Below are 18,909 nucleotides of genomic sequence, written 5' to 3'. Positions count from 1 at the left end.
TAAGATAAAGAATGAGACATTTAAAAAAACTTAACCAATAATTAGGTATCAATATTAATTAATATCTAGTAAACAAACCACGTTAGTTATTATGGAATTTAAACAATTTGAATAAAATTTATCATTTTGATATTGAAAAAAAAAAAAAAACTAAATTGTGTTGTTGTATATATGTGTAACTTAATCTCTCCTGTATCTAGTTTCTGGCACCCCAACTAGTGAGCGACGGGTGTCCCCTCTGAGACATAACGGTTGTTCGCACCAACAACGAAGTGCGACGGCAGTTCGTTGAAGTGGGCTGCGATTAGTGGTGAGTGACTGCATTTAGCGTGAGTTGCAATGGGTGGAAGGAGGAAATCGATAGAGTGAAGAGTGAAGAAAAGACTTGATTTTTATTTTTTTTAAGTATGTCATTTTACGCTGGCTCTCAAGAAACGGTGTCGTTTGCAGCGTTCTGTGCAATGTTTTTCACTCGTTTGCGTGCAAAGAGCAGCATTCTGACTTCTGAGCATCAATATTATACGTAAAAGCCCAAAACTGGTGAAAGACGAGAAAACCACCAAAAAAAAAAAAAAAAAAGAAACTCTGTTGTAGCCTTTCAAAAAGAGATTATTTGAGTAGATCTTTTATAAAAATATATACATGTGTTATTTATTTATCAATAAAAGTTTCTACCAAAAATTATAAAATTATTTTAATTATACAAGTTTTTTTTTTTAAAGTTATATTATGAACATAAGGATATAAATTGTCTGATAAATAAAAAAGGACACTTGCATTCCAAGGATTGGGGAAATGGTCACAAAGGCACTTAATTTTTAAATAAGAGACACTAAAACCTTCTTTTGACCATAATACACTTTGAATCTATAAATGCAAAAGAATTTACCTCAAAATTTTTTAATAAACAGAAATATGACATTAAAATAAATGTAATAATATATACGTTTTAAAAATTTTAACATTTGAAAAATAATTTTATATTTTACAATCTATTAGACCTATTTTATTATATTAAAGTAATTTTTAACAATAAATAGAAACATAATATTAAAAAAAATAAAAATAAAAATTATTTTGAATTTTTATGTAAAAGTTAATTTTAACATTATTAATTGGGAGATATTTTGTTAATTGTAAAATATATTTAACCAAATATTTATTTAAAAGGATAATTTTTAAAAACCTCCCCTGAGGTTTGGACTTATTGCAAGTAGATGGCGAGAATCTGTTTATTTGTAAAAAACCTCCTACCATCAGTTAACTTTAACATTGACCGTTAGTTGACTGTGCAAAGACAATATTACCCTCAACAATAATTTGTAGACGGAAATAACTAAAAAAAAAATTAAAATTGTTGGCGCAAAAAGCACAAACCCTATTTTTTGACAATTTTATCCTTGTCAATTCCAAAAATTTACAATATCATAGGTAAAGATTATAACTATTTTATTTTCAAGTTTTTAATTTTATCTTTTTTGTAGAAACTTTAAGAAAATATCAATAATTTAAAGAGAATTTTTTAAATTTTAAATTTTATCTTTCTTGTAGGAACTTTAAGAAAATATCAATAATTTAAAGAGGGTAAAATAACCAATAATTTTAATTTTTTTTTTAGTTATTTCCATCTACAAATTATTGTTAAGGGTAATATTGTCTTTGCACAGTCAACTAACGGTCAATGTTAAAATTAACTGACGGTAGGGGGTTTTTTACAAATAAATCAATTCTCGTCATCTACTTGCAACAAGTCCAAACCTCAGGGGAGGTTTTTAAAAATTACCCTTATTTAAAATCTTTATAACAAATAAAGATATATTATTAAAATAAATATAATAATTTTAATATTATTTTAAATGTTAAAAATAATTTAATACTATTAGTCTACTAAATAGATCATATTATTTGTATTAATTAAAAACCTTTAAAGTTCATTTTTTAATTACTATATTCAAAGGATATTATGATAAAAAAGAAGTCTTGGTGTTCTTTGTAAAAACTTAGGGATCTTTGTGACCATTTCCCTAAGTCTTAGTGTGTAGACGTCCTTTTCCCAATAAATTATGAATACTTTAGACAATTTAAAGCTTTAAAAAATTCTACAACTACTTTTTTCAAAATCTCAAAATTTGAGTTTTAATTTAGATAAAATAACTTATTTAATTACCAAAAACTCTACTCAAAATGCAACTAAATAGTACTAAAAATTTTTAAAAAGAGCTTATGAAATTTAAATAAGAACTTATATATTAGATAAACCATATGAAAATGTGTTAAATAAAAATGATTTTTTTTACATTGATATTAGAGTCGGACTATAATTTATATTATATAAGACTAGTATTCATATTTACAATCAGACTAATGAATTTTAGTTGCCACAATGCTGTGCAGGAACTTGAGTTGTTGCCTTCATAACCATTACTAGGATTATAGTTGATGAAGGAATTTTAGTGGCCACAATGTTGTTTGGGAGCTTGAACTGCTACCTTCACAATAGGCACTATTACTAGGATTATAATTGAGGAATGAATTTTAACCGCCACAATGCTGTGTGGGAACTTGAATTGCTACATTCGTAATGACCACTATTACTAGGATTATAATTGTGTGAATTTCATAAGTTTGAATGGTTTTGTGTATGAATTTTCGTAAAGATAGCCATTGAAAGAAGGTTAAAATGATAAATAAAAGGAATTTTTTTTCTTTTGTGTTTTGAGAATTTTAGAGTCTTGAGAAAAGTTAAAACCAATATTAAAACAATGCAATCTCTAAATTACAATTACTGTAACATAGATCCGCTCACATGAACAATATTAAAACAAGGCAATCTCTAAATTACAATTACTATAAGATACACCCAATCACATGAACAATACATGTGTAGAATCTGTATACTATTCATATAAAGAGTGTGTCTTACATTAATTGTAACTACGGATCCTTAAAACAAAAACTTGAAGATTCCTTTTAAAAATAATTTCAAAGTGGTTTGGCCAGTTAATAATTTATCTGTATTTGCTCATGTGATTGACTAATCTTCATTTACTTATTTTCTTGAAACAAGTATTAATTATTTATTAGGTTAGTTGGTACGAGTGAGGGTGAAGTGATAACTGACAAGTTCCAAACTTTGAACATAGAAATGTCGACAGCTTATTAGCTTGCGGAGGCATAATGCAGATCAACTGACCCCACCACTCACCAATTGATGATGATAAAAAAAGATGACGATCGCTGGTCAACTTGTTGTGCATCCGATAGCGTTTTTGGGTCTACCACTCACATGGGTGTGGCCACATGGGATCACCAACTACAATCTAAAATATAGAAAACGACAACTCCTCCATTCATTTATATCATTCAACGAACCATAATGACCGACCCCCCCCACCACTAACCCATTAAACGACAGTACATAGACCATCAGATTCCTATTCTTTTCCCTGCCGCCCACGTGATAAATTATTGACCATGTTTCAACTTTCGACTGAACATTAATATATTTTCAAATCAAAATTACACTAACTTATTTATTTGACATTTCACTTCATACACATAATTTAGCAGTAACAGCATCAGGCATCTTCTATGGGAATTTTACCACCTTTCTTATTAGCCCATCTCACAACCTGCTTCGCTTCTAATTTCTACAGCTAAAAGAAAAATACAACTAACAGCTTTTTAACATAATTAAAGTTTTACCACATCATAAGCCAATACCGAAGCCATAAAATATGCCCAGAGGATGAGGATGAGAAGCTGGCATTGTTTTTAGAACCAGACTGAGCTATCATGCTTCGGCATGGTATCCACCCCTGCTGCTTGAAAATCCTCTTTATAATCGAAGGATCCTAAGTCGAATGGAGACTCAAACATCAAGCTAAAATTGTTGTTGCTGCCGCTGCTGTTGTTCTCGAATGGAGAATTCATAATCTTAAACCGATCAAATTGATTTTCCTCTCGTGGGAACATCAGATGATTGTTATCATGCATGTTGGATCCTTCGAACAAGTTCCCATCCATTACAGCTCCTTGACCATGGTAATACTCCTGCTGATGCTGAGCTCTTGGCTGAAGAGTATTTTGACCTTCTGTCACAACGGCGTTGTTACTGGGATTCACATTCCTGTTTCCTTGGATATTGTTATCATAGATCGACATGAGCTCACTAATCATTTTTTGACCATCTTCTGGAACTCCAAGTCCTGATATATCAAAGGAAGGTTGCACAGAATTAAACGTTGGACCTGCTGGCTTGGACTGGGCAAATGTTTGAGGGAAAATAACTGGTTTCACTTCATTAACATGAAAATCAGACCCAGCAAACTCTGAAGCACCACTTTTATATGGGCATGTCAGCTGGTGATTGTCCCTTGAAGTCCTGTCACAATAGCCCAGACGAGGATCACTGTAAGGACACTGAAGGTATTCACATGTGTAAATATGTTGATCCATCTTCATGCTCAGATCATTAGATGGCTTCCTCTTCCGAACAAAATCAAAGTTGGAGACAACCTCTCCTTTGATTGCATAAGGTGGTTGTTGATTCGGTAACCTCTCTCTCATTCTTTCCATCCCCAAACTGGAAGAAATGAGATTCTGAGGCTTACACTCTTGCACATCAAAGTTTGGCTCATCTTCAGCCCCTTCCACATCATACTCATTGCAATCATTAATGACCAAAGATCCACTTCCTGCAGAAGAGGACAACACAGTGCAAGATTCGGGATAAAGTTCTCGAGCCAAGGCCTCCTCCTGATTGATGATGGCCAGCCATGTGGCACTCTCCTTGGCTGTCATCTTGTCTTGCAGGCACTTAGATTGCCTCACAAGCTTACGAATCTTGGCAATATCTGGGGACATATGCTTGATCACTGCCGTCAACACACCCACTTTCCATGCCTTCTTTAAGTCATGTGGCTTCTTGTAAGGTGGAGCACCTTGATCCTTGGGCAAACCCAATTGCGGCCACCATTCCTCTTTTCCAGTGGGCCACCATGGGGGGGAAACACCCTTCTCCAGGGGAAACCGCCTCTGAGGAGGATCACAGTGCTGCATGAGAGCCGACAAGAGTGAACCAAGGGTGGTGTCTTGCAACTCTTGCAAGGTATGCGGGGTTGGACCAATTGCGTTAATGCCCTCATTCTTGCCAGGGACTGAATTATCAGCTTGGTACTTAGCTATAGCAGCTGGACCATTACGATCAAACCTAACCTTATCCTTCCACCACTCACGGAGATTGTCAGATGCCCCAGTCACAGGCTTTCCTTTCTCTGGAATAATCCCATAGACAAAACCTTGAGCTTTACAAACTTCCATCATTTTTAACATGTATTTCAAGATCCCATCTTGAGCCCTCGACATCTTCTTCCTCCTTGCCTGCTCTTGCGACTGACGTTGCTTGGCCATGTCAATTCCCTCCTTGCCCCTGCTTTGTTCTTTCAGCCGTTTGAGACGCATTTTGTCCTTCCACATCCTCCTCTCAAGCTCATCAACATCCATCTCTTCATCAGTATAATCATCCTCCACGGTAGCCTCCGGTTCAGATGGTTGGACGGCCATATCTGCATCTCCCAGAGGAGCAGAGAAGAAGTTCATGTCACCACAAAACCCCATCTCATCAAAACTCATCATCATTCCCACAGCGTTAACACCCACAGAAACCCCAAATTTGCAAGTCTCTCGCTAATCTAATAGGACTCCAACCAAAAAAAACTTCAAGCAATAAAACCACCTCCTTCTCTTGACTATCTATGAGCAACAACTGTATCAAAACTTCAAAGTTGCCCAAGTATCGCAACCCTTTTTACCTGTAAAAATCATGATAATAACCAACAAACATCATCATAATATTCTAGCAGAAATGTCCATCTAAACATTAAATTACCACAAAGATCAGACAACAATTATTTGACAACACAGACGCAACTTGCTTAAACATCGCGAGTGAAAACAATTAAACAGATTCATAAATAGATTGATTTGCAAAAAATTAACAAACAATACTCAAGCAATCATCAGCAATCAAATGACAGATCATACCATATATAACAGGTGGAATCCTCACAAATTTCCCGGGAAAATTAGTAAAGTTAAGTTCAACTTTCCCGAGAAGAAAGTAAGCACAGAAAGAAGAGAAGATTGATCTCGAAAACAGGTATCACAGCTTTAGTAGTAAACACAATCAACATCAAGAACTTCAATCCAAACAGATCAAAACAACCCAGAAACAGAAATTCTTTAGAAAAGCATAATAAAATCAGATAAAGCTGAATTTAATTTTTTTTAAAAAAAAAAGTGGTACCAGAACGGAAGAGACGGGTCTTGGGCAGCAACTCAGAAGTCAATAGAAAGAGAGAGAGAGAGAGAGAGAGAGAGAGAAGAAGCTGCTTAGGTGTAGTTAAAATGAACGTGACTGAATGAAAAAGTGAGGCGTTTTACAAAACTTTTGAGGAGCATGACACGATGAGTTTTCTTTATTTTATTTATATTTATTATTTATTATATTTAAAAAAGAAAAGAAAAGAAAATAAAGGGAAAATGGTAAATGAAGGTCAGGTTAATCCAATCTAAACATTGGGATGGCAGTTTCTACGGGAGAGAGTTTTAAGACACGTGATAAATATTTTATTCCGTGATGATCATGATGAGGATGGGGATGATGATGGGGATGATGAGTTGACGATAATCGATCAAATGGGGAGAGAGAGAGGAATGAATAATGCAGAGTGGGGACCGTCTGTGTGTGTGACGTGTCGCATCGTTTTTGCTTTTAATAGTCTACGGTGACCTGACCCCTCCGGCCATTTTGCAAATTGCTCAGCTCTTATCCTCACCAGTTAACGCCTGGGGCGGGGGGGCCTTAACAGTGAAGTGGGAATACATTTATTTTGTTATTTGGATTTGGTAAACTCCCAACTCCTGTGCTTGAGATATTTCATTTAATGATATTTCTGCCTTTTACGACAAACTCGAAATCTTATCCTCAAATTCTGCAAACTGTGGGTGGAAATCTTGCATTCGCGGAATTCAGTTTGACTCCCCGTTTACTTGGATCTTATCCTCTCCATTAAAGTTGCCATTAAATTAAAAAAAAAAAAAAGGAATTTCTTCTTCCCAAACTGGGGGTAGTTATTATCCTTTTATTCATAAAAACTATAATAATAACTTACCTATATAACACAATGCATAGATTTAGAGTACGTTTGAAATTGAGATGCGGTAATTTTTAAGTTACAGTTATTGTGAAAAAAATAATAATTATAAAATAAAAGTTAGTAATATATAATAAATAAAAATTTTCATTAAATAATTAAAGATATAATAGATTTTTTATTATATAAGTGAAAAATCAAATTAATATAACTTCCAAACTACAATAGTTAGTGTTTATCAAATACTTTAATGCTATAACTTTTAAAGTACAACTGCTCAACCTCAATTCCAAATATACCCTTAAATGTTGAGCGCAACGTTTGGATTAAGATGATATGTGAACTCGTAGAATAAGATTTTGGGGTTTACTATAACTTTTTTAAGTAGAATTTATTTTTTTAAGTATATCTTATATTAGAAGGTCTTTTAATAAAAATAAATTGGTCGTTTGAGTATTAATGAGGCTATGATTAAAAATTATAAAATTATGTTAAATGGATAAAATTGTGAAAAACAAAATACAACTATTTTCAATAATTTAGTTTAAAAAAAACACTACAATAACTATTCTTAAAAGCTTAAAAACACTCGACAATTATAGTTTTCCACTTGTCATGATAAGGAAGATTTTATATTTTCTTAAAAAAAAAAAAAATCCTACGGAGGGAGAGAACATTAATCTTCTTTTATTTGCCTTTTAAAATGTCTATACTCACACTATTTATGTTGTATTTGATATTGAAGTGTTAATAAAAATTATAATGATATCTTAAATTTCTTATTGTATAAATATGAGATAAAATCATATTTACAAAACGGGGCGCAAACTTCACAAATTCTTAACCCTTGATGTATGTAAAGGCAGAGCTGCTCAATTGATCCTATAAAAATCAAATCGCTATTTGTAAATTGGTCACAACATTGGGAAATTTACAGAACTGACCACAAAACTTTTCTGATTTTTGAAACTAACCCTCTCTCTTTTCTTTTTGCTTTTTTCCCATCATAACTAATCAAACACACTAGATTTCCTAATTACTCCCGTTAGATTCCTAGTCATCGTTGATTGAGGTAATATAATATCAATAATGATAAAAGAAACATAATGTAATGCAAAATTAAAGAATTATTGTCATTTTACCACTTAATTCTCTTTCGACAACTATTTTTCTCACTTTTTTTTTATAAGAACTATTTTTCTCACTTAATGTTTCAATGTTCATTATTTTAATTCTAAATCGTTTAACTCCTTTAGAAAATTGTTGATTTTGTAAGGGCATTTTAGAAATTTTAGTATATTAAGTCAAAAGAATAATAATATTTGTTATTTTATCGTTATATAAACTTAATTGTGTGTTTTTCAAAGTTTATAGGATTCAATTTTATACACACACACTCTTTAAAATCGACTTTTATAATAATTTCTCTACAAAATTTTGTTATTTTTAAAAATTTGATGATAGAATGATAAAAGTTGAAATAATAGGTGGTAAAATGTAATTGTTAGAAATTTTAGTGATAAAATAATGTTTACCAATAATAATAATTATAATGATTAAAATAAATCATTGCAATTGACAATAATCAATTAAGATTGTTTTAGCAACTTATAACAATTTATTCGGATTCTAAAACAAAATAAACGTGTTGATGATAATATAATTCATTTCGATTTCAATTCCAACAACAAAAATATATAATTTATTTTAATTTTTATTCCATAATTAGATTTTAACCTATTTCAATTTTATTCTATACTAATTTCAACCGATTCCAATTAGTATCGATAATGCCCATTAAATGTGCTGTAACACTGGTGAGTAACATGGCCGCTAGTAATGTATGCTGATTAAACAGATTATTCAAAGGTTTAGCTTTTTATTGAATAATAGAGTGGAAGAAAAGAGAGAGTAGTGTGAAGAAGGCATTGGGTTTCCCATTTGGCATTTTCCATTGCCCTGCATATGAAACGCGTTGGGATCGGTTGGATGAAGTTGAAATTGCAAAGGGAAAAAAATTTGCACAAGGCAACAACCCACCTTAAGCTCACAGTTTAGGAGCTGGTGCTGCCATGTAAGTGTAACAGTAACTGCTCTGGCTCTACCCGAAAACAAACAACACAACACAAGTGAAAGTAAATCTGTCTCTATCTCTTGTCCTCGACTTTGTTTTCAACTAATAAACAGCATCACCTACCACTACCACTACCAATCTCTGAATCATTATAGTCTTCCTTTAACTATTCACTACCTTCATCTCTTCCAACACTTACCAAGTCCAAGTGGGTTCTCAATTTTCTCTGGGGTCTTTCATGCACCGAGTTTGGATGAAAGAGCAGTTCTTTTGGTTTGTTACTACTATTACTCATTTTTCTTGAAAATGTGGGATATTCATGCATGAATTTTTAGTCTTTTTACTTAAGGCTTTGTCCCTTTTTAATGCATGATTGATTTGACTTGTTTCAATTCCCTTATTATGAACTGAAAGTGGTTTAGCCTATTTTGTACCATTTAATTCTTGTTTAATTGTAATACGGCGTTTGGCTTCATGCCCTCTCTAATCTTTGGGGGATTAGGACTCCTGTAAACAGAATGCAGACAGTCAGTTTGATAGTGTTATTGTTGGTAGTGAATGCACTAGGACAGTCAGATTTTGAAGCTCTTCTGCAGCTAAAGAAAGGCATAGCGAAAGACCCATCTGGCCAAATTATTGATTCATGGGATACAAAGTCCTTATCATCTGATGGGTGTCCCCGAAACTGGTTTGGGATAACCTGCACTAATGGTTATGTCACATCTATCATGCTGAATGATATGGGTTTAGTTGGAAATTTTAGTTTCCCAACCATTATTGGCCTTAAAATGCTGTGCAATGTGTCTGTTTCAAACAATCAATTGATGGGGAATATCACAGACATTGGCTCCATTCAGTCTCTTGAGTTTTTGGACCTTTCACACAATTTGTTTCATGGATTGATCCCCTCCGGCATTGTTAGTTTGAAGAATTTAATGCTTTTGAATATTTCTTCAAACAGCTTTGAAGGTACATTTCCTTCTGGTTTTGGTGGTCTTGGGAAGTTGAAGTACTTAGACTTGCGGGCTAATCGTTTTGGAGGTGATATTATGCATCTTCTGTCCCAGTTGGGTAGTGTGGTTCACGTTGATCTAAGCAATAATCAGTTCTCTGGTTCATTGGACTTGGGCCTTGGAGACTCCAGTTTTATTTCTTCGATACAGTATCTAAATATAAGTGAAAATTCTTTAGTTGGAGAGCTCTTTCCTCATGATGGAATGCCATATTTCGATAATTTAGAGGTGTTTGATGCTAGTAATAATCATTTGGTGGGTGCCATACCTTCCTTCAACTTTGTATTCTCACTTCGGATTCTTCGGCTTGGAAGCAATCAGTTGTCAGGGTCTCTACCAGTTGCTCTTTTGCAGGAAAGCTCAATGATGTTATCTGAACTGGATCTCAGCCTCAATCAGCTTGAAGGTACTTTGATTTTATCAGTCTAATTATATTTATAACTATGAAATTGTCAAAAAATAATGTGCTGAATATGGCTCAAAGCAATACCAATTTTTATCCATTCATACAGTAATATACGTTTCATTTTGCTTGCAATATTAGTGGATTCAATTGCATGCTGGCAATGCAATCTTTTATGCCATGTTTGGTTTGAAGAGATGAAAGAATAGGAGAGGAAAGAGGGGAGGGAAAAAAAAATAAGGGGAGAAGAGATGAATTCCAGGAGAAACCAAACAATGGCTAATTAAAATATCCAAATATCACAAATTAAAATCCTTTTGCTTTTTTGTGCTTTATCTTGTATGAAACCATGATGTGAAGTCCTCAAAAATTCCTTGAGATTTATGATGAAGCAATCGCATATTTTGGCTGTGGGATTTATTTTCTGTTGTATAAAGTATAAACCACTATTGATGTTCATGATCTTAAACATTAGTTTAGAAATTCTGTATATGATTTCTTAATACCGCCTCTCTGTCTTTCTCATTTTATTGTTGATGTTTATAATATTTAACACTTTTGGCAGGGCCAGTGAGAAGTTATACCCTCGGCCAACTTTAAAGAAGGTTATTTTATCTTCTAACAAATTATCCAGGTTCCTTAACCTGCTAAGGTTTGGTCCCGGCCCCATTTGTAAATTTGAATACAATAAGGTTCTTCAGGGGATCTGTCCAGAATGCAGAATTGGGGAAATTATGTCGAGGATATTCATTTGAGCTCTAACTTCTTGACTGGAATGGTGCCAAACCAAACTTCTCAATTTTTAAGGCTGACTTCATTCAAGGTATCAAACAACTCATTAGAAGGTGATCTCCCTGCAGTTTTAGGAACATACCCTGAACTGAAAGTGATTGATCTTAGTCTCAATCATCTTAATGGTTTTCTTCTTCCAAGCTTCTTCACGTCAACAAAATTGACTGATCTTAACCTGTCAGGCAACAACTTCTCTGGCCCATTACCTCTTCAGGAAATCCAAAATAATCCTTCAACAGGTTCTACTCAAAATTTGAGCCTGACATCCCTTGATTTAGCTTATAATTCATTAAGCGGGCGTTTACTCCCGGGGATCAGTAAGTTTCACAACTTGGTCTATCTTAATCTGTCGAACAATAAATTTGAAGGCAGTATTCCTGATGGCCTTCCAAATGGTCTAAAAGAATTCAATGTGTCATTTAATAATCTCTCTGGTGTTGTACCTGAAAACTTAAGGAACTTTCCTGATTCAGCATTCCATCCTGGAAATTCCTTGCTTACTTTTCCAAATTCGCCATCACAGCAAGATGTTCCAGATCTGACTTTGAGAGGGCATGGGAACCATATGAAACCTGCTACTAAAATTGCACTGATTGTGGGTTTGGTCTGCGGTGTTACAATGGTAGCTCTTTTGTGCATGTTGATTTATTTTAGGGCTCTCTGGCAGAGACATGGGAGGGACAGTTTTAAAAGAGATGGGGAACAAAAAGCCTTCTCAGAAGGGAGTTCTTCCCTCTCTCAGAAATCAGGGGTTAACAAAAAGGGGGATCCTTCTTTATCTTCCTTCACTTTCCATCAAGACCCTCTACCGTCATCCCCAATGGAGTCTGCTTATGATGCTGGGGAAACTTCATCAGTTGTAACGAAGCCTAAAGAACTTTATCATCCTGATTCAGTACGAAAAGATGAAGGATTATCTTCCCCTGTGTCTCTTTTGTCATCTTCAAATCCATCACAATCTAAAAACTCGCGTTTCACCAAGAATTCTGATGTGCTCAATGCTTGTTCTCCTGAAAAATTAGCTGGTGACTTGCATCTCTTTGATGTCTCACTGATGTTTACAGCAGAAGAACTTTCACATGCTCCAGCAGAAGTTATCGGAAGGAGTTGTCACGGAACTTTATACAAAGCTACGCTTGACTCTGGTAGTATATTGGCTGTCAAACGGTTGAGGGAGGGAATAGCTAAAGGAAAGAAAGAATTTGCGAGGGAAGTAAAGAAACTTGGGAACATCAAGCATCCAAATTTAGTTTCCCTGCAAGGTTACTACTGGGGCCCAAAGGAGCATGAGAAGCTAGTCATATCAAATTATATTAATGCACAGTCGCTGGCTGTCTATCTGCAAGGTAAAGGTCTTGTCCTTTGGTTTTATTTCTAAACAAAGTAATGTAGAGCTTTTAGAACTTTCTGTATTTTGAAATATACCTTGAAAGATGGCCAATTCAGATGGTGGGTAATCGATCTGAAAAAACTGGAACTCTTAGAATATTTTGTATTGATTATCCTATTGCATGTATATTCAAAGAATTCTCCGCATCGCATGTCATCCATAAATTTGTTTATCATTTTCTATTCCATATAGCCTCTCATTGTCGTCGAATTATCCCCTTAACTGATACCCGGGGAATGCACATATTTAAATAGACAGAAACCACGCAAACCTACTAAGAGATTGCTGCAAAGGTGTAATTTTGCTTCATAGAATCACAATCTAGTTTGACATATACATTCGACTTGAAAGCGATTGACCACCAAGGTTTGGTTTTTTGTAAGTTGTAACTTTCAGTACTTATAAAGTGTTTTTTTCAAGCATTTTTAATATCATCAATTCTTGTCTGTTAATGTCAAAATGCGTTCCACATCCTTTCGTGCTTTCTGTAAACTCTCTCTCTCTCTCTCTCTCTCTCTCTCTCTTATTGTGTTGTAGGATTATATTTTGTGTCATTGTTACAGAAGAGTCATTATGAATATACCTCCCTAAAGTCCTGTGTTCTTGCACAAAAAAATAAATAATCAAAAACCAACATTCAACTAAGAATGAAATCATTTGAATTGCTGATGGAAGAATTCAGTTGTGCAGCTGGATTCATGGAGTCCTTCATTCTATAAATTAACATTGATAGTCAGTTGAATGAAATGGATTCGCATCCCATAACTCATTTCACTTTCATCTCTGCTTTCTGCATTTTCATGTCAATGAATATTTAAGTAGTGGAATTTATATGATATGGTGGTTCCCTCAATTTGCATGGTGAGTCCTAGTTAGCTACTTGTGCTCCTTTATTTCTCTATTGAGTTTGATTAATGTGCACGCTCTTAAAAGAAATGCTTTTTGTTGTCTTGCCATTACGTATATCTATAATTGTCAAAAGTGCCGGAGCCAAGTTTATGACCAAGTTCATGGTATAGACAAGGTAAATTATCTAATTACTAGTTAAGGGGATTTTCCTAAAAACTGACATAAAGTCAAGTAAAAATTGTTTGCCAGGGGACCTAACGTATTTGGGTTTTTGATGCTCTTGATGCTTTTCATGTTCTGCAGAGACAGATCCAAGAAAACTGCCACCCTTATCTATTGATGAACGACTCAGAGTTGCTGTCGATGTGGCTCGATGTCTGAATTACCTACATAACGAGCGAGCAATACCCCATGGCAACCTCAAATCAACTAACATTTTGTTAGAAGATCCGACCATGAATGCAGTCCTCACTGATTACAGTCTTCACCGAATTTTGACTTCAGCTGGCACAGCAGACCAAGTTCTGAATGCAGGTGCTCTTGGCTACCGACCTCCTGAATTTGCTAGCACAAGCAAACCATGCCCATCACTAAAGAGTGATGTCTATGCATTTGGGATTATCTTACTAGAGCTCCTGACCGGTAAGAGTTCTGGGGAGATTGTTTGCGTGGACCCAGGAGTGGTTGATTTGACAGACTGGGTTAGGTTATTAGCTCTTGAAAATCGGTCTGGTGAGTGTTTCGACAGGCTGATTATGGATGGGCATGATATGGAGCAGCCTCCTAGAATTCTCAGTGATATGTTACAGGTGGCCCTAAGATGTATCCTGCCGGCCTCTGAAAGGCCAGACATGATGTCAGTTTTTGAAGAGCTCTCGACGATAGTGTTAGAAAAAAGACAGTCAAGGTAAATAGAAGCTCCCTCTGTAGCATTACTAACCCCAAATATTGGTTCATACCTTAGATGATTTTGACTCATAATGTAAGTTCAACAGTATTTCTCTGTTAATCTTATTGAATAATGGCTCAGTAGGCATATCAGATTCAGGAGTCAGAGGGAAAGAACTTTAAGTTCCTTGTACATTAACCATTCTTTCTCTGTTTCAACCCTTAAACTTAGAAATTTAATTTCTTTCTTAGTTATTTTTAGTAGGGAAAAAGTCATTTTCATCCCTAAGATTTAATGCAATAACTCATTTCATCCATACTTTTCAAACAATAATCTAAAATATTTTTCCGTTAACTCATCATTAGTGCAAATATGTTAACTAGTAATTCATTGAAGGCAAAATAGAATTTTTCATTAAAGTCATACAAACTATATTAAAATAAATTTTTTTATACAATTAAATAACACTACAAAATATGCAAAATTCACTAACTGTTTCGTAAATGAAATCAACGATGACATAGTTTGATATATCCATTGAATAATTGCCATAAGGAACAAATTAGGTTAAAACTCTCTTACATTGTTGTTGCGTGATACCACTCTTTTGGCTAGTCATCTAAATTCGAATGGTGAGAAGGTAAAGGAATAAAAAATTGATTTGAATTTTTCTCACCTTTCTATTTTTTGGGAAAAAAATAATAAATAATTAATTAATTAAGCAGCCTGTAGTTGATTTAATTATGGTCCGGCCCTCTCCTAATTTATGATATTGTCAAATATAGAGAGTCTGGAAGGGAGGGGGTAAAAAAATGCAAAATCCAAAATGGGTGGCGTGAACCATGCATAGATTGCACCAGCCAACAGGAAAGAACAGGAACTAAAGATGAAAGAATTAACTGTACTTGCCTGCAAATTTAGGCTAAAACTAAAAGCCAGCCATTTGCTTAATTGCTTCTTAGAGATGTTTAGCGCACGCAACGCATATATTATAAATGTTAATGAGAATTTGAAGAGTTCAAAGCAAGTGATAGGGCACTTACATTAACAGTTGCCAACATAGCTAAGCTTCAAAATTTCAAATGCACAAACCAAGTTTATATTTCTAAGATTAAAATTGATGATAAATAGTGCTGTTTTAGTTTTGGATGATTAATTTTGTCTTATGATTACTTGAGCCCTAAATCTTGGGAGTGTATGCAGACAATTGTCCATACATACACCCAGCAAGAGTGACCGTCAAGCTAATTAATAAATTAAATTAGCCCCCGGGTGTCACCATCACTCTCCCCAATTAACCAAAAGAACACAAATACCGCCAGCTGCTAAATAAACGTTAATCTATCCACGCGGAGAAAATGAAATTAAAGAAATGGTTATGAGGCAGCAGCTGCGAATATGAAGGTTCCATACATTTCTTCACATGACATCAAATTATGAACTGTAATACCACGCCCTCAAACACATTACCATTAGCCCATTTTGATACTTTACTTTTATTACAAAATAAATAAATTAATATTTTACTCATTCAAATATTTTATTGTACGTGTGTGTGTGTGTGTGTGAGTGTGTGCGCATATATACACACACATACGCACGATATGCTTACCTGTTCTCTCGCTCGCTCGCCCGCCCGCCCGCCCGCCCGCCCTCAAAAACACAAGTTTAGCAACCCAAGACCAGATCAGAGGCGGAGGCAGAGGCAGCTTTTGATTTGATCGAAGAGTTTAATTTGATCATTAACATTTTAACAGGTTTGTGCTTCTTCTTCCTACATACCAACATGCTTACATATACTGTTTTAAAATTTATTTGATCATTTCATTTGTTCTTAGTTTGATGATACCGTAATACTGCTTTTAATGTAGAAACTGTAAACCATGTGCGTGCGTGCGTGCGTGCGGCTTAGTTTTGAGAAATCTTCAAAGCTAATTTAGCTTTGAGTTGTGTTGTGTTGTTTAAGATCTATATAATTAAGAGAACTCTTGTCTAATCAATTTACGTTAACCATTTCTCTTTGCTGATTACATATAAATTTTGTAGTGTGAGTTACAAACTTTCATTTAATCGTAAAAGGAAATTATAGAAAAAAAACAGAAATTAGTATGTTGATATTATCTAAGCGCCCTTGAAACATCGAAATTTTTAGAAGCCCATACATTAGTGCTGAGAGTTGATTTTTGACCGAGACTTAGATGAATACTCTTATTAGAAGAGATAAAAAAAAAAAAATACATCATATATTTATAAAAGTTGAATCTGATAATCCAATCAGATTTTTCAGGTGCAATATAAGTCGACGTCGTGCAAGGCATCACTTGGTGGATTGTGATTGTGAGCACATGAACAACAAACAAAATACACACTTGGTTCAATTATCTGTGCTGTGCTTATTATTAGCTGTCAAATATTCCATTTTGGTTTGTCTTTTTGTTCTTTTTCCCAACTCAAATTCCAAACAACACGTAATATACTCACTGTCCAATTTTATCTTTTTTCTCGCAATCCAATTGAATTGATTGCCCATTTTTTTTTTCAAAATTAGTAAAATGAATTTAAAATTGTCACTTAAACAATGTTATAACGCATTTTGAAATTAAAAGTGCATGTAATCACGTCGTGCATTAAATAATAATAATTACTCCCTCCCTCCCTCCAAAATAAAAATAAAAACAGGTATTTTTCTTTGAAAAATATTGCTCTTAATTAAATATTATTTTTCTAGCCTATATTATAATAAATAAGTCTGTAACGTATTTATTTATTTTTTTTCTTCTTTCTAAAATTCATTATTATTATTATTATTGTTGTTGTTGTTTTTGTCAGACACGGCCACCAAAGTTTAGGCATACGCGGTAGCGGGCGTACGCGGTTTCTTTATCAAAATATATGCTATGCTGCGTGCGTATGATATAATAACATAAACGAATTTACTCTCTGATAAACACTTTTTAATATATATTTTCACTTACCTGCAGTCGTAGCGCTATCTGCTGCTGCTGCTGCTCAAAATGGCTGAAAGGATCCACCCCGAAACGACACCGCGCAGCGAACAAGAGCCCTCACATCCGCCGGCGCCCGCGGCCGCAGGAACCTACGTCATCCAAGTCCCGAAGGATCAAATCTACCGAGTTCCGCCCCCCGAGAACGCCGACCGCATCAAGGGCCTCTCCCGCCGCCGCCGCAAATCCCGCAGCACTACTACCTGCTGCTGCTTCCGTTTCTGCTGCTGCTCGCTGCTTCTCCTCGTCCTCCTCTTGGCCATCGCCGCCGGCGTCTTCTACCTCGTCTTCCGTCCCGAATCCCCCAACTACTCCGTCGACGGCGTCTCCATCGCCGGCCTCAACCTCACCTCGCCGTCCTCCGTCGTCTCTCCCCGGTTCGACGTCTCCGTCACCGCCGACAATCCGAACGACAAGATCGGAATCTACTACGAGAGAGGCAGCTCGGTGGAGGTCTCCTACAAGGACGTCGCCTTGTGCGACGGCGAATGGCCTCAGTTTTACCAGCCGAGCAACAATGTCACGGTTTTCAAGACCTTGCTGAAAGGATCGTCCATCGAGTTGACCAGCTCTATGCGCAAAGACCTGGTTGCTGCTCAGACGAGTGGCAAGACGGTGCCGTTTAAGGTGAACTTAAGAGTGCCGGTTAAAATAAAAGTGGGGTCGGTTAAGACGTGGACGATTAAGGTAAAAGTGAGATGTGATCTAACGGTGGATAAGCTGACGTCTCAGTCGAAGATCGTATCTAAGGACTGTGATTACTCTGTCAAACTTTGGTAAAAAAAATTTTAAAAAAAAATTTCAAATCAAAAGGATTCATTGTAATTTTGTAGGATTATTAGATTATACAATTAATTATTATTATTATTTGTGGTGTATTTGTTGCAAATACACACTTATTATTATACTTTGTTATTAGTCTGTTTTGTAAAATTCTTCTTGTGTGGAAACAAGATACTTGGTATTCGAACCCTATTCACTCGGTGAAAAAGAAATTAAGTTACCATTGGACTATACTTTTTTATTTATTTTTTAAAATATATATTCTTGTAGCGTCGAAAGACTGGGCCTTAAAAGACTCTGTCTCTCTATCTAATTAAGGATAAAGTCGCATATGTAATGAAGAAGTATGAAGTAATAAAACTTCTTACATAAGCAACAAATTGGAGAATAATTCAAAGTTTTTGGTAGAGTGGATTTTGATTGGAGAATATTTACTTAACTTTTGGAATGCGAGTAACAAGTGTACGTGCCTAACTACTCCAATTCATGTGTTTGTTTTTGTTTTTGTCTTTTTTAATAGAAAGAAATTCTTTCATTAATCAAACAACACTGTT

The 18,909-nt window shown here is 34.9% G+C and overlaps 3 protein-coding genes across 4 annotated transcripts; 2 read left to right on the top strand and 1 right to left on the bottom strand.

The window, feature by feature from the left end:
• Window positions 1-3,475: 3,475 nt before the first annotated feature.
• Window positions 3,476-6,494, bottom strand: LOC18050899 (protein ETHYLENE INSENSITIVE 3). 2 transcript variants are annotated; one of them, XM_006446319.2, is made up of 2 exons: window positions 6,308-6,494; window positions 3,476-5,813 (listed from the first exon to the last, which is right to left on the bottom strand). In XM_006446319.2, the coding sequence occupies exon 2, from the start codon at window positions 5,638-5,640 to the stop codon at window positions 3,775-3,777; it is 1,866 nt and encodes a 621-aa protein (XP_006446382.1). In that variant the 5' UTR covers window positions 5,641-5,813; window positions 6,308-6,494; the 3' UTR covers window positions 3,476-3,774. The 2 variants fall into 2 exon arrangements, with proteins under 2 accessions (XP_006446382.1, XP_006446383.1); XM_006446320.2 differs by lacking the exon at window positions 6,308-6,494 and adding an exon at window positions 6,046-6,251.
• Window positions 6,495-9,053: 2,559 nt separating this feature from the next.
• Window positions 9,054-14,810, top strand: LOC18050898 (probable inactive receptor kinase At5g10020). The gene is given in 5 exon segments (XM_024191009.1): window positions 9,054-10,650; window positions 11,213-11,232; window positions 11,235-11,342; window positions 11,345-12,785; window positions 13,982-14,810. Coding segments are annotated over 5 exon segments (3,078 nt in total). The 5' UTR covers window positions 9,054-9,749; the 3' UTR covers window positions 14,590-14,810.
• Window positions 14,811-17,473: 2,663 nt separating this feature from the next.
• On the top strand, window positions 17,474-18,397 carry LOC18050897 (NDR1/HIN1-like protein 13). Its single transcript, XM_006446315.2, has one exon. It carries the CDS (start codon window positions 17,582-17,584, stop codon window positions 18,350-18,352), a length of 771 nt encoding a protein of 256 aa, XP_006446378.1. The 5' UTR covers window positions 17,474-17,581; the 3' UTR covers window positions 18,353-18,397.
• The last annotated feature ends 512 nt before the right edge of the window (window positions 18,398-18,909 follow it).

This window comes from Citrus clementina, unplaced genomic scaffold (genome assembly GCF_000493195.1).
Source record: "Citrus clementina cultivar Clemenules unplaced genomic scaffold, Citrus_clementina_v1.0 scaffold_2, whole genome shotgun sequence".
Classification (NCBI taxonomy): domain Eukaryota; kingdom Viridiplantae; phylum Streptophyta; class Magnoliopsida; order Sapindales; family Rutaceae; genus Citrus; species Citrus x clementina.
The sequence above is the reverse complement of the archived record's forward strand: the minus strand, read 5'-3'. Positions and strand labels throughout refer to the sequence as shown.